This window comes from Erpetoichthys calabaricus, chromosome 17, assembly GCF_900747795.2.
Source record: "Erpetoichthys calabaricus chromosome 17, fErpCal1.3, whole genome shotgun sequence".
Taxonomy (NCBI): Eukaryota; Metazoa; Chordata; class Cladistia; order Polypteriformes; family Polypteridae; genus Erpetoichthys; species Erpetoichthys calabaricus.
In genome coordinates this window covers 77826485-77848944 of record NC_041410.2, presented here as the reverse complement: position 1 = coordinate 77848944, position 22460 = coordinate 77826485, and the positions used below count along the sequence as shown (strand labels likewise).

Sequence of the window (22460 nt, the reverse complement as noted above, 5' to 3'; positions counted from 1 at the left end):
GCGTGACTGACCAGGCTGCCTGAGGATTGTCCAGAAGTTGAACAGTAAACCACCCCCCATTGCTATCTCTGATTTCGCACGCAATTCCAGAACAGGAGCAGCAGTAGGAGACGGGGTGAGGGGTGCACACTTGCACGCGCGCACGCACGCACACTCTGCGGTTACTTCTTAACGATTTCTACAACATAAACTATGGCGTTCCTCCAATACGGATATTCCTATTGCCATATCTCGTCTTTCTCCAGGCAATGGAGAAAAGGTTTACATCTTGCCCGAAGAAGGGGCCTGAGTTGCCTCGAAAGCTTAGCCAATAAAAGGTGTCATTTTGCTTGGCTTTTCTCTCCAGGCAATGCAAATCTGAGAAATCACTTCTTTCAGTAAGAGAACTCCTTAATATGCCCGTTAAGAAAGGGTACCGTGCAGCTTCTTTATAACATGGTTTAAAGGACATGGAAGTTCTGTCAAATAACGTTATATAAATCTATCCATTCGATAATGATGTAATTTTGTACAGGTAATCATAAAGGAATACATCTTTTAAAACCCCCATTTAAAATAATAATAATGTAAACGTCGCCAGTAGTTAAAAGGTGCATGATCCGTGTCTCATTATATGTTCATTCCTTTGCCTGTCAAAAAAAAAAAATCAAACATTGCATCCGCGTTTCTCTTGCCACCTTTTGTGTCTTGTCTGTCTGTTTCTCTTCTCACGCGATCCCAGCTGCCTGTCACGGCATGGAAATGAACGTAGTACTCTGTACTTGCTTAGCCTTTAACCCTTCAGCGGTAACCTTGCATTTCCCCCCGGCCTGCACAGTCAGGGGGGGCTTAGCCAGTTAGCTCTCACGCAACTCCAGCAATCTTTAACCCAAAGTAACAGGTGTACACAAAGGAGCGCGACACATTTATCACGATGCATTAACAGCGCCTGCACCGCGCTGCCACACTAGCATGGTGGGAGAGCCGAGCTCAACGAGGCAGCAACTCACGGCATCGGATGAAACGGGAAAGTGTTAACGTTATTAGAATTTAAATGCAGAAAAATAATTTTGAAAAATGCAGAAAAGAAACATGCTACATTTTTAATTTTTAAAATGCCGCCTTAATGCATGACACGCAATGTATTTCACAATGCTGCATTTCGAGGGTGTGTTACAAACTTGACAAGCAAGATCTCGAGCGAAACACAGGTTTTATTAATGGGCTTCTATATCGTGTAGGAATTAGAAATATGTAAACTACTACTGTTACCAGTATTTAAAATGTTCTAATCAAATTAAGATGTTTATGTGAATCAGGAAGGCAGGAGCTTTAAGTACACTGGAAGAATCAATTTACTGTAACTAAGCAAACATAACATACACATCTTAAAAACCCCGAACTCCTAAATGTCTAACTAGCCGTACCTTGATTGTTTGATTTAAAGAAAAATCACAATAAATATAATTATAATAATGATATCATTACTACTGCTGTTTTTACTACTATTGCTACTATACTCTTAAAAAGAAAGGTGCCGATGCCATAGGGTTCCAGAAAGAACCTATTTATTTAGATCCCATAAATAGCCATGAATAGATAATAACCGATTTGTGAAATACCAACGGGTGCCTGATTTTAAAAGGTCTCTTGCTGCATACAATCATACTGGCTATCAGGTTTTCTTGATTCGTCACCAGTGTAGCCTACTGCATTTAAAAGATTTCAGTTTCGTCCACGTATTACTGATCCTGTCAAAGCCCAAGGAACCAATTTTTAATGCAAAGAACCCTTCCCAGAATGAAATGACTTTTTTTCAAGCAATGGAGCTACGAGGAACCACACAACCGAGTAAAGTGCCATTTTGGAACCTTTATTTTTAAGAATGTACTTCCACTGAACATAAAAAATGTTTAATTTGTATAGTTCTTTCTGAGAACACCACAATAAAATAAACGAAAGACACCAACATTAGAAAATGTAATATAATATAAACTGAAAGAACATTATCAAAACACGTGTGCAGATGTATGTGGATTACAAGCGATAAATACGAATAAACAGAAAGTCAAACTGCTGATTTCAAATACAAAAGACAAACGATTTCTGGCATACAATTTTATAGTCAGCACTGACTAGTTATTTCTGTTTCTTCTATAGCAAAACTGATAAGGTTAAATTAACATTTGAAAGTATATGAAAATATATTTCTCATATCTACACTTTTAATAATTAATTTAACACGGAAATAACTTATTTAGCATTGGAGATTCTACTGTGCATTACAATTACAAATAATAATAATAATAATAAAAGGCGCGCTCCATCATCCACCTGCTTTGCACCCGACAATATTCACATGGACTCCGTTTGTCTGAATGCAGTAAGCGTGTTCAGAAAACTCATTCGTATTAATAACAATAAAAGGCTTTATTTTAGTTGTCAGTCTAATTGCTATTATTATGAAAGCTACATCTATAAATTATTATTATTACCACTGTTATATAAAATAAGCACACTGTGTGGTGTTCAGGTTTTTGGGACACAGTTTTGAGCTTTTTTAATTGTAAGGCTGCTCGAGTACGTATAGTGAATATTTAGTGTTGTATATAACGTGAAAGTTTGTGAACTTCAAGTACACTTAAGATGATGAGAGAATTTGATCGTGCTTTTATAACATAATTTTTTCGTTACAACTTAACCAGAAAACGTTTCTTTAACTTTTTCGACGTAAACATTTTAAGTATTTAACTTCTGTCAAGCAAATTTTGCGATTTACAACAGATGAACGAATTACTTTTCATATTTGACTGATACTTTACTTGTGCGTTTAAACTTTTGAGAGTTACAGTTATCAGGTCCGCTCAGCTACAGTGCATATGTATTTGATTGATTGTAATATTTTCATTTATTTAGTATATACTGGAAAAATCAATGCTGATGAGGTTAAACTGCGGTCCTCGCATCACTGCATTGGAATTAGCGGATTCGAAAAATCATTGACGGATATTCAAAAAATCCGTTATTCGCATTCCTAAATGCATCTTCTATTCTAAATAAAGTTAATTGTTAGTTTGTAGTGAACATTTAAATAAGATGCGTACAGTATTCATAATAAGAGATACTGTGAATCAGGTAAAACAGTTCAATATTCTAGGTGTGTATGTACTTCAAAATAATCCGCAAGGAGTATAGTGCATAATTTACCTCAATGATGACCTTCAGATTTTAATGACAGCCCACCTATTCCTTGATAAATATCTTTCAGGATGCGCTTAATCCAGTGTTAGGGTCATGGAAGGTGTTGCCTCTCTTTGCAGTCGGGTTTGGGAATAAGCAGAAAATAGCCCTGGAATGTCCGCCGGTCCAGTGCAGGACACCGACACTCACAGGACCAAATTAAATTAACAAGCAAACACAACTTAACTTGACTATCAGAAGAAACAACTGCATGCCCCCAAAGACAACACGCGCGTGATCCCCTCAGACTATGACCCACAGGCGTGTTATAGTCTAAACATAATTGCAAGTCCCGTTATGCACATTTTAGGGATATCTATACTACAGTTACAATAGAAACCCAGAAATAAAGGTGCTCTGGTACAAGCAAATGCACAGTTTAAAAGGCGTTCTGTTTTTATCTCAGCTGGAATTTCTTACAAACATACATTTTAAATGTGATGTGTTGTACAGCTCGAGAAACTGCCTATAGAAACCGTTGAATTGTAATTTTATTAACAACTTTTTCTTTCATTATTAGCCAATTCACTTATTACAAAAATGTTAGACATCAAAAGTCATATAACTGTATAAGTGTACTTAAATACTTGTATTACAATTGGTTTGAATTCATGTGTACAAATGTATTCATTTTTGTGTTGCACAGAGAGTTTTCATCTAGCCTTCCTTTTACTGCATGCTGTTTTGTGTAAGGGGCACGGTAAGTAGAAGTCTGTTCTTAAAGCACTGAGTACTGCAGTACCACATAAAAGGTCCATCCATTCATTTTCTGACCCACTTGTCCATTTGATTGTATTGGGGAATATGAAGGATTTTTCAGTTAAGAAATTGTATTTATAAAAATAATTCTGGACGATTCCTGCAGTTATCTGTCATCTACAGCCTCGGCTGTCTGGGGCAGACGTAATCCTGGATGCCTTGTGAAGTTGGCTGCCCATAGAAAATCAAATCAAATACTTTTACATTATTAGGATTCAGCCCAACGGGTCCTCCCCAAGGCCATGTCTTGACCCTTAACAAGGAAATGAGTCAATCAACCAAAGAAGCTGCTGTTAGGCCAAAAAAAAAATCTTAAAATTTACTAGAGCTGCAAAGATTCTTCAGCCAACCCATAATGAAGGGCATCAATTTTAAATGTTAAAATGTCAAAGTGCTTGTGTTAACTATGTACTGTACCTAACTGGTTCATTTATTTACAGTAAGTCCACTTACAATTTCAATGATGATAATAATACTTATTATTTAAATAGCACCTTATCATACATTTACATGCAAATCAAGATTCTTTCCACAGATTAATCAACAAAAACAAAAATATACCACATTTACCTTGGTTATTATCATTAATTAATACTGTGATAATTTCTAATAAATTATAAGTACACTAAACACAAAATAAACCAGGCATTGCTAAACAAAATTTAACTACTAAAGTGCAAAACAAACTTTCACTTCTGTTATAAAAAAGTTTTTAAATTAACATATTTATACATTAAGATTGAAAATAGAACAACCAGATCTAATTAATATATATATAAAACTAAATATATACAGTATATATCTACATTTTACCTAGGCATATGTACATGGCAACCCATTGAGTAGAAACATGTTTGATGTCATTAAAATTAATGAAATGATACAAAATCACATAAAACAGTCCATAGCGGTTGCAGTTGATTTAGGATGCAGATGAAGTTTTTGATTCCTGAATGTGAGTGTTAGCTGACACAGAGGAGAGGAAAACAAAGGGCTCCTACAATGAACCATAGAAGAAAAATAAACCTCCGGAGAGCCATGGTCGGAAGACAGAAACAAGCAAATCAAATAGTCCATAAGGTCTGATGGTAATCAGTTTCTGCATCATGAAAGTCAGAATGACCTCAGCCAGCTGGTTGTCCACCCTCCACTGGGCACAGATGATACACTTAGCACAGTTGTCAATAACAGTTTCCATGTGCTCCTTATTTTTCTCTAGTATCCCAGGTGACTGCATCAAAGTGCTAAATTTTAAAATTAAACTTCCAGTTATTTTCATATTTTGAATGATGGACCAATTGAATTGCTCAGTCTGAACATTTAGGCAATGGTGGGGGTCTCAGTGACAGCATTATGGTTTGCACTCCAACATCTTCACAATGGTGCCTACAACTGACAAAGAACTTTTTTCATTTTAAAGACTGCGGCTATGTGCTGGAGTCACAAAGATTTTAGTCATACAGCAATGGATGTCTGAGACAAGAATTAAGTGAATAAAATGTTTTCTTTTTAGATTTTTGTGCTTTTATTGTAAAGGTGATCGACAAATATCAAAACAGAGCAAAATAACTAAAACACAAAAGAAATCCAACCTGCTTTAACTCAGGCCAGCCATGAAGGAGAGCAGCAGGCAGTTTTTATCATTTAACTGACATGATGATACCAACTCAAGTTATAAAGCATGAAGGAAGAGAATCTTGGTAAGATTTCCTAAAGATCACATCTTCTTAAGGAAAGAGGAGAAGCACTGATCACAATTAAACAGTCTAGACACCTTTACACAATAAACCTTTATTGTAAAGTTAAATACCTTTAAAAGAAATGTACTTATAACAGGTTAATGCACAAAGAGAAATGAAGAAATCCTAAATGAGGCATGGTTTTTAGGTGGAGAATACTGGCCTCAGTGTCAGGTAAAAAAAGGATAAAGTCACAACTGATTTTTTTTAAGTCTGTAGTATATAAACAGCAGAAACCCAGAGGGTAATGTAAAATACTTTTACTGTGTTGTTCTCCAGAAGAGTCTTGCAGGTATGCAGTTTCTGTAAAGTGACTAAGGCTCTTGCTGACAGTACAATATAAAACAAAGGGTGTGGCGTTAGGACAGCTTCATTAAGTTGAGACTCCTAAAAAATTCAAACGGCAATTGCAAAAATGGTACTGATGATTATGTGAGATGACAGTATTGCACGCTATGAGATTTTTGACTGGCACTCTGAAAAGTAATTTATATTTTTCTAATTATATCCGAAACTGAAAAAATGCGATGATGCTCAGATTTTAAAAAAAACTAAGAATGTTTCAGCTTTTAAAAAGAAAATGTTATTGCACATCCGCAACTTAGGACTCTAGTACCTAAGAGTTGATTGTTTACTTATTCTTATGTAGTTATACTTTGATTTATTTGAAACTAATACTGATTTTTTAAAAATGATGAGAAATGACATGGTGAACTGCATCAAAAAGGAAAGCGAAAGCGACTCCTAGGTCTGCCTTGTTTGCCTTGCTTTACGTTTACTCCGGGATATCCGTTACCTTCCAAACTGGCTCTGAATGAATGTGCCACCGCAGTGCCCTGTGCCCAGGGGTTCTGCTTCTGACTTTGACCCATGATCTTTTAACTGAAAAAGCAAGGTCATAACATCTCTTAACGGTAAAATATTTCATTCTTTGCTGAAAGGAATTCATTCAATAACGCAGCTGCAATGTAAGATCGTGACTGTGTTCTTGGGTGCGGCACTCTCAAAAATAAAGATGTCAAAGCTATTCTTCAGACCAGTACCATAGGGGAACTTTTATTTATTGAAATCTGTAACAGTCAATACAATGATCAGATTTTTTTAAATGCCTCACATTTGTGAAAAGGTCTCTTGCTGCATTCAACAACACAACGCTCGGGTTTTCTCGATCTGTTAGTAGCCTGCTATAGGTATAGCCCACTATACTTCAGCTATTTCTGTTTTGTGTAGGAACCATCTTAAAGCCGAAAGAACCAACTTCATAGGCGAAGAGCCCATCTCATCTTTGTCAAGCAATGGAGGAACCACACAGTCCAGTAAAATACCATTTAGGAGCCTTTCTTTTTAAGAGTGTGGACCGATGGACTGTCATCGTGTCTGATTTTAGTTATTGTATTGCTCCCGATGTTGTACGTGTGGCCTCGATCGGGGTTAAACGGGTTTGATGATTGGTGGAAATGCAAGCACGTTATTTTCGTATTTCTCTGCAATCCGGTTATCTTCGCTAGTTGCAAGCCGCAGTCTATCCCAGCAGCGCCTGACACATAAAGGAATACGAGGCTAAAGTTGGTATACTTATTCACAGCTATTTGTTCGGCTGGCTACTTTTTCGCTGTTGAATATTCAGTTCCAACCTGCTAATTCTGACATTTTGTGTAGACTTTTTCAAGTTGAGCTTTTCCTGGCCCAACGTGCCTATTGAGTAAAAAGGAGGGACAAAGTTGGCATAGTTCCATATCAAATGAATGAGATTTACTGTGATGTTTAAAGGGCACTAGAAAGGGTTAAAAAGCTATGGTCCACCCCACGCTTTTGTAAAAATACAGATGTCTTTAGACCCCGGTACCTATAGGTCATAAGGACTGGCATTGAACTTAAGTCGGCATACAGGAGTTAACACAAGAGCACTCATGCACTCATACAGTCAATTAACCTAATTTTCAAATATCTATGGTATGAAAAAAAGGGAATCAAATTTCACACGCTACACTATCCAAACCAAAAATGTAACTGGGGCTTTAGGGCAGCATCCTTGTGCCTATATCAGATCGTATAAACCTTACAGTTGCAATCAGAAGTATTCAACCTTCTCACCTCAAAAAACATTATGGTGATATGAATTGATGTCAATGAAAATATGTGACAAAAGGCCTTATTAAACAACAAATAATATTCATTGGCATATTTTTAGAGTTATTTTGAGAAAATAAATTGACTTAAGTTTGCGTTTAAATGAAAAATGCCATGGTTTTCATAAATGTGCATGCACACTATCATTCAACCCACAGCTTCAGTACTTTGTGGCACATCCTTTAGCCTTTATAACTTCTAATATCCATTTTCGGTAAGTGCTGACAAACTTCTTACACCTCTCTGTCAAAATCTTTGCCCATTCTTCAAATGCAAAAGCCTCCAGCTCATTGATATTTGATGGCTTCTGTGCTGCAACTGCCTTCTTTAAATCCTAAGATATTCAATGGGATTTAAAACAGGGGACTGAGAAGGCCACTCCAGAACATTCCAGGATCTATTTCTCAGCCAAGCTTTGGTTAACTTGCAGGTGTGCTTGGAATCATTGTCTTTCTGGAAAGTTCAATGATCACCAAGATTCAGTTTCTGAACAGAAGGTGCCACATTCCTTTTTAGAATAGCCTGGTATTTCTGGGAATCCGTGGTTGCCAGTTAAATGGTCAAGATTGACAGTTTCTACTGCAGAAAAACATCCCCACATCATTAATGACCTATATTTTACAATGGTATTGTTTTGGTCAGAAGCCTGGACTTTCTCACACCAGACATACCTCTGGTCAATTTAGTTTCAACAGTTCATAGAACTGCTTCCCAAAGCTATGCAGGCCTGTCCAAATTTCTCCTGGCTTATTCTAGTTGACCTTTGATGTTCTTTGTGGTCAAGACTTAAGTGGATCTTGGAGAGAAGCCATGAAGGCCTTGTCCCAGCCTTCCTCAGGTCATCCTGTAGGTGTTTTGCATTAACACAGGGGGTTTTCTTAGATGTCCTGACTAAGTTGTTAAGGGCTCTTGATGAAATATTGGGTTTTTCCCCTCTGCCAGGCAGGTTTGCAGATGTGCCATGAGTTTTAAACGTCCTTATACTATATAAATGTGCCTCATGGAATGTTCAGTTTTGGGGAGATTGTCTTGTAACCACTGCCCTGCAGACACAATGAAATAGTTTCCTCTCTCAGCTTTTGTGAAAGCCCCTTAGTATTACCCATGACTGCAACTCACCTTTAACACCTTCTTGGGTGGGGTTTGTATATGCATCACAGCTGAAGCCAATTAAGGATCATTATTGAATTTCTTTAATTATGTTTAGCTCCAATTTAGGCCACAAAAACTAGAAAAAGGTTTTAAAAACAGTAATATTATATAAAGGTTGAATAATTGTGACATGGCTGTATTAATTAAATAAAATAAATATATGATAAAATATAATAAAATAAACTTTCTGATTGCAACTGCATATTAACAGAAACAGATAAGAAAATATGCAGCAATCTAATGGGTTACAAGTTTAATTAAAATTGTTATAAAGGTAAAAGCAACAAGGTATGGGAGTAAAACTCATCCATGAAAATACTAAATATTTAAAAATGATAAGCGTCTTGTTTTTTTTTTTTTTCTTTTACCTTCATTTACAGTATAATGAACCAAGGTCCCTGAAATGTATAGGAAATTTATAACCCAATATATAATTGTCTCAAAAAGGATTAAAACTGATATTCAATTAATTTGTACAGTTAATATGTAAATTAATTTCATTAAAAAGAAATCATCTCTTGCAGTGTCTCTAATTCAATGAATATCATTATCGAATTAAATTGATTAATTCAGTAGGTAAAATTAAAGTATTTTTTTGTTTATTTGTTTTTTTTCCTGAGATAAAGGCTGTTTTATCTTAAATAATGATTTAGAAATTCAGTGCTGTGATATGTTTTTTTTCTGTCAATTTTCAAATTGTTCCTAATTCGGATTGTGGACGAATCATTTTTCAATGAAATAAGTGGGTTATTCAAAATAGAAATTATTTGAATTTCCTAATGACATTAATATAGTTTATCTAATCTAATCTAGTTATACGTTTTCCGAAAGGAATATAATAGTAATATATGCACACATTCATTTCCGAACCTCACGTAATGAAATTGTCTTACGGACAGAGGGCGAAAGTCCTGGACGGATTGCCTTGATCGCCAAATAACACTAACAATATATGAGGCTAAAATCAATTTTTGAAACATACTGTATCGAAGGATTCTCTGTTGTCCTTATTTTATTAGATTGTGATCGGGATTTGGCCATCGGCTATCATACTCTTTATCAATGTTAATAGTATTTATAATAACATTTACTGAATTAATCATTTATAGTAAAGTTTCGTAATATAACACATTTCACATATCCCACCAGATGTTTTTGAAGTGACAGGGATTATGAAAATGAAGAGATTATAAAATTTGCTGGAGGGAGAATCCACAGCGAGAGAGCAATCATAAGATTTAATTGTACCTGAAAGCGCTTTACATCGTGTGCGTTATTTCTGTGTTAAAAAGATCATTACAATAGTTAAAATAATTTCTGAGACCAAATCAGATATTTTACTGGATTTTAACGATGTACTCATTGCGATAACAGACTCGTTTACATTTTACATTACTCTTTCAGTGATTCATTTGGCCCCGATACACTTCCGTAATAATGTTAGTGGAGGTAAAAAAAAACAAATTATTAGCAAACCATCTCAAACAAAATGCGTCCTGTGTGTTTAAATTACGCTAAGTGTAATTCAGTCATCCGTCCATCGAAACAGAGACTTCTAGCAGCATAAGTGAATGCAGGAATCCGCCAGGGACAGGACATCAGTCCAGACTACGTGATTTTTAACTTTAAAAATAATATTTTTAAATCGCTTGCAGTGTCCTTAACGCTGCTTTTTTTAAATAGACCTATGGTGCCTTGTTCACCTGTTTAAGGAGTTTTGAGTTTTAAATATACCTTTTATTAAACATTAACAATCAATACAAAATCCCTATTTAAAGAGAGGCGACATTATGCAAACATATAAGAAAAATTATGAATCGTCAGAGATTTCCTCGAAGTTATGACTAGAGATTTATTGTCCTATTATTTTTCATAACTGCATTTTGCAAGTGATGAATACATTAATATTACCTTTTTCTTTTACTTGTAGATTGTTAATCTAAATGCAGCTTTTCTTTCTTTCTTTCTTTCTTTCTTTCTTTCTTTCTTTCTTTTCTTTTTTCGGATCCCAATATGATTGTGTTCCTAAAACACGTATGCAGATACGCATTGTCTTGTGTTTGTATAACACCTAAATCGTCCATTCATTAAAGATGCCTCTGCATTTCGTGACTACAGTACAGTAAAGTACAGTACTGTAAAATTTTGGGCACAGCGCCATTCTTATTGTCACGTGAACGAGACTACCTAGCCAATCAGGTCAGGCAAACGTCTATAAAAGAAATGCCCCAGCTCCTCATCCTTCGCAAACTCAATGGTTTGCAGGGAATGCTAAACGCAGCGAATACATTAAGCGGGCAATTCTTCATTGTGACTTCTGGCAAAACGAAGCTTACAGATAATCCAGCAAGGTAAAGAACACAGTAAGTTGACGTTTTTCTCTTTGTTATTTTTGTTTTGTTTGTTTGTTTATTTGGCAACAATATCGTGTAAAATCTAAAGAAAAATTAAACCGTCTTAAGTTATATACTTGATAATGTTTCACTCAGAGGGGATTTGAAGTTCTGTTTTGCATGTGATTATAATCTCTAATATTTGTTTTGAAATGTGGGAGCATATTAAAAACGTTTGGTCTGCCCCCTCATATTAATACAGAATTTAATGGTTTAACAAAAATTTTCAGTTTTCATATTTCATGATACTCAGTGAGCATGCCAACAGCTTAGTGTTTTCCGAGACTCGTCTCATAAGAATCATTTCATTTAAAACTTTGCAGGTGCAGAAAGATGTAGTTTATCTTTACCACTGTTGCTTGATTATATATCTTTTACATATTTAAACTCTAAAATAGTGCATGGGATGTTATTATTATTATTCCTTCGAGAAAGGCAAACTTGCCTAGACGTGAGGTACTGAACAATTTCGAGCATAACCAAGTACAATAATGATATAGCGGCATTTCCAGCTATGAAGTGCCGAATACGTGCAGGATTCATGTCCGCCTTGGCTATGCTCAGTAATACCAGTGGTGACCGTGGCCGCCCAGGCTGTTCATGCAGGTGTTCTGAAAGACAGCTACAGCACTTCATGCAACAAGTGCACTGATTTATATGGGTGTGTTGAGAGATGGGGCGTTCTCTTTGATCACAGCATGAAGAATACAGCTCCTTTTCTAGTTTCTTCCTGAAGCCTGATTGTAAAAAAAATGTTTGATGTGAGTTTCCATCTGGTGTCAGTTTTGAATTCTTTTTAAATTAAACTTTTACATTTTCATGGGTTCTCTTTATAAAATGTCTGTTTTTATTGACATTTTTATATTTTGTTTTTATTGACATGTTTATCTCAAGTTTGTTTTGTTTTTTTGACCAGAATGTAATTTATTTTTCTTTCTTTCTTTCTTTCTTTCTTTCTTTCTTTCTTTCTTTCTTTCTTTCTTTCTTTCTTTGCAGATATAAACAAAAGTCATGACTTTCCCAATGCTGGTTCCTCTTACGGTCTCCGAGAGCCTGCTTGCATTAGTGACCATATGCTTGGTCTACTGGTGGCTAAAAGTAAAGAGCTCCAAGATCCCAGATGGCTTAAAAAGACCACCAGGACCAAAACCCCTCCCTATAATTGGTAACTTGTTAGACCTTGGCAGAATGCCTCACCAGAGCCTCAAAACAATGAGCCAAACCTATGGCGACGTTTTTCAGATTCAGATTGGGATGCGCCCTGTTGTAGTCCTGAGCAATTATGACATCGTACGGCAAGCGCTCCTTAAACAAGGAGATGACTTCGCCGGACGTCCAGACTTATATTCTTTTCAGTTTGTTTCAAATGGCAAAAGCATCGCTTTCAGCCATGATCATCACGGGGTGTGGAAACCACGACGCAAGCTGGCACAAAATGCTCTGCGTACCTTTTCGTTCGTCCAAAAACAGGATAGCAGGTACTCCTCCGTCCTTGAGCAATATATTTGTGAAGAAGGCGATTATTTGGTGAAGAAAATAGTAGATATCATGAAGTCCAAAGGAAGTTTCGATCCCTTCCGTTATATTGTGGTTTCAGTAACCAACATTATCTGCGCCATGTGCTTTGGACAGCGCTACAGCCACGACGATGAAGAGCTGCTCAGTTTTGTCAATCTGTCTGAGCAGTTTGGCGCAGTAGCTGGCAACGGAAACCCTGCCGACTTCATCCCCATTCTTCGTTTCCTCCCAAACCCAGCGATGCGCAAATTTGTTGATATCAATGCACGTTTCAACAAATTTGTTGAGAGAATTGTAAAAGACCACTACCGTACATTTGACAAGGTAAGAACTGGGCAGAAAAAATGTTAAAATATAGTTGATCACGGTTTGAAAGAAGAAAGCAGGTTGTTATTAAAAACGCACAATAAGAAACATATTTTCTTGGTAATTGTTTACATTTATATTATAAAACATTATTAACGCTTCATTTCAATGATTTGAACATAAAACTGTATTCTTTAATGAGACTTGAAGCAAAATGACACCTTTTTGGCCTTTATTGGCTAACTCAACAGATTACAATATGTACGCTGCTCAGGCAACTTGAATATTGTAATCTTGTCAAATAGCCAATAAAAGGTGTCATTTAGCTTCACTTCTCATTGCATCCATAATGACTAACACAGTATAACACATATAAAAATGTATTCTGTTAATCCATATATACATGAAAAAGTAAATCAAATCAGTAGGAAAAGTTTCTATGAAATGCTTCTAATTAAAAACTTTTGCCAGATGTCTGAAACTTTACTTATGCATGTATTATTCTTTTGCAGAATAATATCCGCGACATCACTGACTCATTGATAGAACACTGTCAAGACAAAAAAGTCGATGAAAATTCAAACATTCAGATTTCAGATGACAAAATCATCTCCATAGTAAATGATCTGTTTGGAGCTGGTAATGTATATTTCTGTTTGTTATACTTCTTATCATGTGTTTTCCTAGCATTTTTGTTTTCAGGCTTAATTTGTGCAATACCTAAAACACATAGACATTTGTCCCCAAATACCCTAGGTGTACGGCTTAAAAAACATTAAGTCAGTCATTCTTCAACCCACTACATCCTAACACATGGGGGCCTGCTGGAGCCAATCCCAGCCAACACAGGGCGCAAGGCAGGAAGAAACCTCGGTCAGGGCGCCAGCCCACCGCAGGGCGCACACACACACTTATACACACACTAGGGACAATTTGGAATCACCAATGCACCTAACCTGCATGTCTTTGGACTGTGGGAGGAAACCGGAACACCCGGAAGAAATCCATGCAGACATGGGGAGAACATGCAAGCTCCACGCAGGGAGGACCCAGGTCTCCTAACTGCGAGGCAGCAGCTCTACCACTGTGCCACCATGCTTCCCCATGAATAGTCAGTTAATTTCAAATATATTTTATGCATAAATTTAATAAATGTAAAAATAGGTAATAAATGCCCAAAGAGGTTTTCCATTTTTTAATCCATAGGTAAAGGTTGGGGAAAAGAAGAGTTGTGAGTCACTCTTCCAGATTTTTCTAAATCCACTTAATCCTCAGCAGGGTCACGAGGGGCTTGAGCTTATCCCAGCAAGCATAGGGTGCAAGGCAGGAACAATCCCCTGGACAGATCCCTAGTCCATCACAGGATAAGTACATTTCATACTCGTATTAGGGCCAATTTAACATCCTCAATCCACCTAACCTGTATGTCTTTGGAATGTAGGGAGGAAACCTGAGCACATGCAGACTCCACACAGTTCGTGGACCTGGGAAGTGAACCCTAGTCTCCATACTGAGAGGCAGTAATGCTACCACTGCACCACCGTACCACCCTAGTTAATTTATGCCATTACAAAATAAAAAAACAGAATGTATGAAGAGTTCTCCATTCTTTATGTAAAATATAAATCTTCAGGTTAATGTTGTACTGATAAATACATCCATCCATTAATCAATTTTCTTTAGCCACTTATCCCTGGGCAACTACTATATATAGCTTATCCACGATGACATTTTAAAATGACATTCGTTCAAAGTTGGTAGTAAGTGACATTTAAAATAAAATTTAAATTATTAGTCACTACCTTAAATGCCTAAAAATCTTGCAAGAATCCTATATCTACAAACTCACAAACTACTTTAGTATTCCTTGAATGCAAGATTTTTCACCTTCACAAATCTGACTAACATGTAATGAGAAAACATTTAATGTAAATGCTACTGAATTTTTTATTAGAATGTTTGATTTTTAGTAACATTTGTTTCCTATTTGTTTACAGGTTTTGACACAGTTACTTCATCTATGTCATGGGCACTTTTGTACCTTTCACTCTATCCTGAAATCCAAAAGAAAATTCATGAGGAAATAGGTAAGCAAAAAATAATGTGCCATTAAGTCTGCATACTATATATTGGTTTTACAATTTCTTTCTCCTTCAACACTTCATGTAACAGTATTAAAATATTCTCATGTATATTATAACTTTTTCCTAAGCCACATTTTCATTATACCAATCCCTGCTATAAATATGAATACAACATATTTTAAAATCCAGTTAATAATTTTTCAATCAATTGTCATCTTCTAATAACACTCCAGAATGTTATTTTGGTCAATTAGATAAATGATCTTTACAGCTGTATTTAACATTTATTTGTGTTACATTTTACAGATATGAATGTGGACAAACAGCATGGACCTAGGCTCTCTGATAAATCTAACCTGCCATATGTTGAAGCATTTATCCTAGAAATGCTGAGGCATTCTTCTTTTGTGCCTTTCACCATTCCACATTGGTGAGTTCTTTAGTCAGCATGATCAGTTCACTTTACAACATTTATTGTGCTTCACTATCTGTTTTCATTATGTGTGATTCATTCTCTTCCATTACAGCACCACAAAAGATACATCTCTTAATGGTTTATACATTCCTAAGAACACCTGCATCTTTATTAACCAATGGCAAATCAACCATGATCCGTAAGTGAACTTTTTATTTTTTTATAACCTTTATAACCAGGTTCAAACATTTATGCTAATATTTCTGTTTTTTTTTTTTTATTTTATTGATTTTATTTGAAGAAAACAACATTCCATATACTAAAGCCAAACTTAACAAACCAGAATTCAACCCCTGCCCAATCTTACCATGAATACATTTTGGATAATTTTGAACAAGATAAATGTGCTTTATAAAAGATTTTAAGTTGGATGATTGAATACTTTGTACATATGGAGCTAGAATGTATTTTGTGCAAGGCTGCCTTCCGTTCCTTTTATGAAATGTGAAGTAAAAGATCTTTTCCCCATCATACTTTGGGATCTTTGAAAGGAAGAAACTTTAAAATGATATTATTGAGGTGCTGTCTGAGTCTCCAAGACTGAACAGTGTTGCCTCTGGAATAGAAATGAGTGAGAGGTGAGGAAAATGTGGTAGGTTCCTTTTAACAAAGTTTCTGATTTGAAAGTAGTGGGAAAATTGTGTTGATGGGAAGTTTAATTTGAAGTGTAATTGTTCATAAGATGCAAAGACATTATCTATATACAGTTCTCTTAAGTGTTTTTAATCCCAGATGTTTTCCAAACATTAAAAACTATGTAGGTTTGAGAGGGTAGGAAAAGGTGATTATCAAGTAGAGGTGCAACAGACAACAGCTTCTCTGTCTTAGAATGCTTCATACATTGTTCAATATTCTGATTGATTGATGAACAACTGGATTTGCTGGGGCACAAAGTAGAGCATATAAAGAAGCACAACAAGATTTTATTTATATTGCAGACCAGGCTTGTGTATATTCATAAATTGGTGTCAATGTCCAGGTCTTTATAGCTTGAATATTTGACGCCCAAGAAAAAAATCGAATGTTAGGTAGTGCCATTCCCTCTTTTGCTTTTAGGTCATTGTAGAGTCGCCCTATGGATGCATGGATAATTCACAATCCAAATGAATGAAGTTATAATTGAATCTAATTTCTTAAACAATAATTTGTTAATGTACTTTATATGGGGATGCTCTGAAATAGAAAAAGGAGCTTAGGAAGGATGTTCATCTTGACAATATTGATTCTCCCTACTAATGTAAGATGGAGGGTAGACCATCTGTTCACATCTCAATTTTTTCAATGCAGATAGCAAATTTTTTTTTAAAAAAATATCTTTATACTGTATTTACTTGTGATGTTTACCCCTAGATATTTAAACTGATTTACTTAAATAAATGGGAAGGTGTCCAGTCTAATATTGTGTGCTAGGGAGTTCACTGGAAAAAGCACAATTTTATTCAAATTAATTTTGAAACTTTGCTACTGTGTTGAGGATAGCTGGTATGGAAGTTTGTGGGTCAGATATAAACAGTACCATATCCGTATGTACAGGTAGTGATATTTTCTGTTAAAGCCCTTCTCTGGTAATATCATTTATCTTTGATACATTTCGAAAGTGAATGGCCAATGGTTCAATGATGACTGCAAAGAGCAATGGTGATAAAGGGCATCCTTGTCAAGTGCCACGTTCTAGTTTGAAGTAGTCTGAAATAATGTTAATACAAACAGAAGCTTCTGGACTGGTATAAAGTATATTTGAAACATGCACATATATTTGGTCAAAACCCAAATTTGTGTGATGTGGTGAATATGTAGTCCCAATCAACCATGTCAAATGCTTTATCTGCATCCAAAAATAATAACATCTCTGGTGTGTTATATTTTGTGGGTGAGTATATTACATTAAACAAACGTCAAAGATCAAAAGCTAAATGCCTGCCTTTAATAAATCTGGTTTGGTCTTGTGATATTACAGAAGGAAGCACTTTCTCAGTCCTTCTAGCTAGAACTTTGAAGAGTAGCTTAACATCATTATTCAGAAGTGAAACTGGCCTGTATGATGCACATTGTAATAAGTCCTTATTTTTCTTTTGGAAAATGCTAATTAATGCTTGGCGAAACATTTGAGGCAGAATTTTGTTGTCTCTACCTTCTAAAAACATTGCTAATAATAATGGAGCTAACTTCAGGGCGTGCTGTTTTCCCACTTTGGAATGAGTTTATAGTGTCAGCAGTTTATCCAATTCCTCTGCACTAAGAGTATCTAGCTTTGGTATTTGTAATGCGTCAATAAACCCAATAGATTGTGTCTTATCTTCTGTTTTTTTAGCTCTTCACATTCAGTTATTGTAAATTAATGTATTGCTGTGTTTAGCACTACTGTCTCACTGATCAGGGATGTAGGGTTTGAATCCAGTGCCTAATTATTGCATGTGTGGAGTTTCTTCCCATGTCTGCATTGTCTCCTCCCATATTCCCATATTCCATATCCCCGGATATGTTCCTTTTAGCAAAGTTCACCTGCCGATTCTGGATTGACTTTGCCTGTGTGGCAGCATGGATGAATGTGTTGGACTGATGGGCCTTCTAGGGTTTGCTAATGCCTTGTGCTCAAAACTGCTAGGAGAGACATGAGCCCCCAAAATCCTAAATTGTATTACACTTTTTTTGAAAAAGCAATGTTATAAATGTATTATGATTTCTGAAGGGCATATTTTTTAAATATTCTGTGAACTTTTGTGGCTTTTTAAGAATCTAACAAATCTCAATTATAGTTTTGATTGGGATAAGCATTGTTTTCAGTAAAATACTTTGTCAGTATGCAAACAAAATGCAAAGTTCAAAGCAGAATGATTTTGTAGATGAGAAATTGTACTGTAACCCACATGGACACCTCTTAAATTCCCCACCACTGATTAATTGTGAAACTCTTAAAAATGCAAACTTCTTCATTTCCTACTGTGAAAATGTAAACATTTTGTTGTGATTTGTCATTTACTTTGGATAATAAATGTTTCACAGAACAGTAATCCTTTCATTAGTGAAACATACTTAATCCAGTTGTAGGCTAGTGGGGACCAGCATCATGGGGTGAAATTAATCATAAACTGACATGGATTCACGTAATCTGACTTCACTGTTGTTCTCAGACTCTCAACGTCTTTCATCTTTTGGAAGCTAATCATAGTTAAGTCTGAAAATAATAATCACCATGCAAGAAAACATACTAATGAGTAACAAAACCTCTGTGTTCTTCCTCAGGAATCACTGGAAGGATCCTTCTTCTTTTTCACCAGAACGCTTCCTTGAAGATGGTGGTACCAGCATCAACAGAGCCTTAGCGGAGAAAGTTATGATTTTTGGCATGGGAAAGCGTCGTTGCATTGGAGAGTCAATAGCACGTGCAGAAATCTTTCTTTTCCTCACTGTACTCCTTCAACATTTGGAGTTTTATAGTTTACCTAGCAAACCAATTGACCTCACACCAAAATACGGACTGATCTTGAGGCATGATCGCTTCCATCTTGGTGCGGCTTTGCGCACCTGAAGTGCCTTCAAAATTACAGTATGTTGTAAAAATCAGCATTTTATCATAATGTGCTTCATGGCAAGAGATACAAATTTTGCACTTAAACATAGAGCTGCCTTACGTCTTCATAAAGCTCTTAAAATTATTAGATATTTGTATAAATGCCAGACAAACCTGGATTATTCTTGACTCGCAAAACTAAAATCCCCTTGGATTCAAATAGTAATATAATTTCATACTGATCATATTTCAGTAGAGTTAGCTATTAAAGATCATGGGGATATGTTACTGTGGGACAGTAAAGTTATAGTCTGCGGTTGCCAGTTGTGTTTAAAAATTTGGCTCTGTCAGAGATGAGAATGTGTGAGGAGCAGCTAAATATGAGGGATTGAGAATTGCTTCTCTTATATGAAGGTTTTAAATCTCTTTAAATATAAAATGCTGTGATATGTGAAGACTATGTACTATCTTGACAGAGTTGACAAAAAAGAAATTTTGCACTTTTTAGCTTCATGATACATTTGTCAAAGTAGTGGCAGGCTAATGTTGAATGTCTTTTTGAAGTCTTGGAGCAAAGGTAGCAAGGAGATTGAAAATTTGCTACAATTAAGAACAAAAATAATATGAAAGAGTGAAATTATAATCTATACGGAGTAGAATATATTTTTCTATTATACTTGTTTTATCTCTATATGAATACTGTGAATGTAATTTCATTTTGTTGCTGTTATTTTCATTTAATTTTTGTATTGTAAATAAATATGCCAAAATTTGCATTTTGAATAAGCTAAAAATACTTCATTTGTGCTTGCCTACATATTTGTTTAAGATGTGTAGAGCTTAGCACAGTGGAACAGCAGGTAGTTCTGCTGTTTTACAAGTCTTAGGCCACCATGTATTTGTTTGCAGGGGTGTCTTTAGCATGGGCTTTACAAGCACTCCCCAGATTAAGACAGGTTTCCTCATGACACCTTACTCCTGTACCTCAGTCCAAAGGCTTGCACTTACATTCGATTGCCCTGTAGTAAGTGAGTTTGGAATTGATATCCCAGCCAGGATCAGAGCTGTGTTTTTTTTCATTAATTGCTCTCTGGATAAGCTCAAGATTCCCATAGCAATGAGAAAGATGGAGAGATGCATTTTTAGTGCAGGTTGACTTCTAAGAAGTATTTGTGAAAGTAGGGGCAAATTGGTTAAAGCAACAGTATAAGACTTGGTTCAGATCACAGCCTGATTGGTGCCTGCATGGAGTCTTTCTGTTCTTTCAATGTTTGTGTGAATGTTTCTGCATCCCACTGATTTCTGTGTTAGGGTAGGGCAATTGCTCCCCAGTGCTACTGGGAAAAAAAACTGATACCCAGTAGCTGAATTAAGCAGATTCAGGCAATTGATAAATGAATGCTGGCTATATAAGAGCTTACCTGAGACACTGTTCTGATTATGTCTGGGCAGCACCATTCAAAATACTAAAATTGACACTGATTTCTGGCCCTTTAAACATTTATTAGAGAAGATTCCAAGTTTATTCCTAAGGAAGGTTTATTTTTTATTGTTTTATTTAGGAGCACCAAACATAAGCTGCTCACTTTAGCTTGCTAGTATGAATACCTGCATATATTTACATTTTGGAAAGGTATCGTTATGAAGAATTACACTTGTTACGAAGGACTCTTACTCATTGTTTTATTCCATGTGATTAAGCTAAAATGCAGTCGGCACTAGTTGAACAAAATATGCTGCATTTGATCATAGTAAACAATATGTTATAATTGTGTCTTCATGTTAGAAGCTAGTTTTATGTTTTTATGTTTATTAAAGCTTATACTTGTTAAACTTGTACAACCTTTATTATTTTTAACCACTAAACTAATATTTTTTATGAATAAAGGTAATTGCATAATTAAAATGTTGGGAGAGACATTCTTATTTAATTAACTTTCAATTGTAAAGTGCGGTAAATATTTTCCACAACACTATAGGCTGCAATGTGTTTGATTTTTTTTTTAAATCCTATAAATACATTAATATTAATAAGAACAACACTAAGCCAATAACATACGAATAACCAATTTAATACAAACATACATAGGCATTCTCTTCAAATAACTGGATCTAAAGTTTAGGGTACAGGTGTTAAATTTATTTATCTCACAGCTTGTGGATGAGAGCTACTATGAAGTCTGCTGATACTGGTCTTAAATGATCCTATTTACCAGAGAGAAGAAGGGTGAATGGTATGGTGCAACACATTGGAAAAGATTTAAGAAACTAACTTATAGACACAAAGCGTGCAAAACAAGATAAAAAAGGAATTCATGTCTGTCACTTAAATATCATACCTAAAATAGCTTGTGAAACTGGCACTGTACATATTAAGGCTAAGGCTCCAATCTCCAGTATGCCTATAGTGACTGGGTGCTCAGCTAGCAGACGTTTGCCAGGTAAAGTGGTTGTCATTAGGAATGGGGCAGAGGAAAATCATACTGTGAGCTATAAATTATATATATGAGCTGCCGGAGGGAGCTGTCAAAAGGAGGACTGCCCTGGTTTCCGCACAACCTGGAACTGCTCTGGACGACCTGGACAGGAGACCGGAACCAATTCCTGGGTCTTGTTTAAAATAAAGCAACAACTCAATTGTGAGAATTGTTTGATTTATTGTATATCTGTGGCTTACTAATCGAGAGAGAATTGGGAAGAAGTACATGGAGAGAATAAAAAGCATTTATTTGATCCTAATAAAGTGTGGTGCATTACCATGTGCTTTATCTGTGGTTTGGGGCTCTCTGGTACCCCCTGATGTCTACTATTTATATATATATATATATATATATATATATATATATATATATATATATATATATATATATATATATATATATATATATACACACAGTATGTATATATATATATATATATTTATATATTTTAAAAGGAAATCCTGCGACAAGACATTCTCAGAGATAAGTTCAAGTTCCATGAGATATACTTTCAAGCCCCACGAGACAAGAGATTTTGAAAAGTCCTGCCTGTCTATCAAACATTTACAACTACGCACACGGTACAATCATTTCTCATTCATGTGTATTGTCAGACACAGTTCATATGCTGTCAGCTCCTATAAATTTTTACGTTTTGCACATTTAAATTTGTTTATGAAAACTACTTAGTTTC

The 22460-nt window shown here is 35.6% G+C and overlaps 1 protein-coding gene across 2 annotated transcripts; it reads left to right on the top strand.

The window, feature by feature from the left end:
- The first annotated feature begins 11208 nt into the window (after nucleotides 1–11208).
- LOC114667336 (cytochrome P450 1A1) lies at nucleotides 11209–21192 on the top strand. Of its 2 annotated transcripts, none has more exons than XM_028822609.2 (7): nucleotides 11209–11350; nucleotides 12389–13234; nucleotides 13729–13855; nucleotides 15214–15303; nucleotides 15607–15730; nucleotides 15828–15914; nucleotides 19019–21192. In XM_028822609.2, exons 2-7 carry the CDS (start codon nucleotides 12404–12406, stop codon nucleotides 19302–19304), a joined length of 1545 nt encoding a protein of 514 aa, XP_028678442.1. In that variant the 5' UTR covers nucleotides 11209–11350; nucleotides 12389–12403; the 3' UTR covers nucleotides 19305–21192. The 2 variants fall into 2 exon arrangements, with proteins under 2 accessions (XP_028678442.1, XP_028678441.1); XM_028822608.2 differs by having other exon boundaries at nucleotides 11241–11362.
- The last annotated feature ends 1268 nt before the right edge of the window (nucleotides 21193–22460 follow it).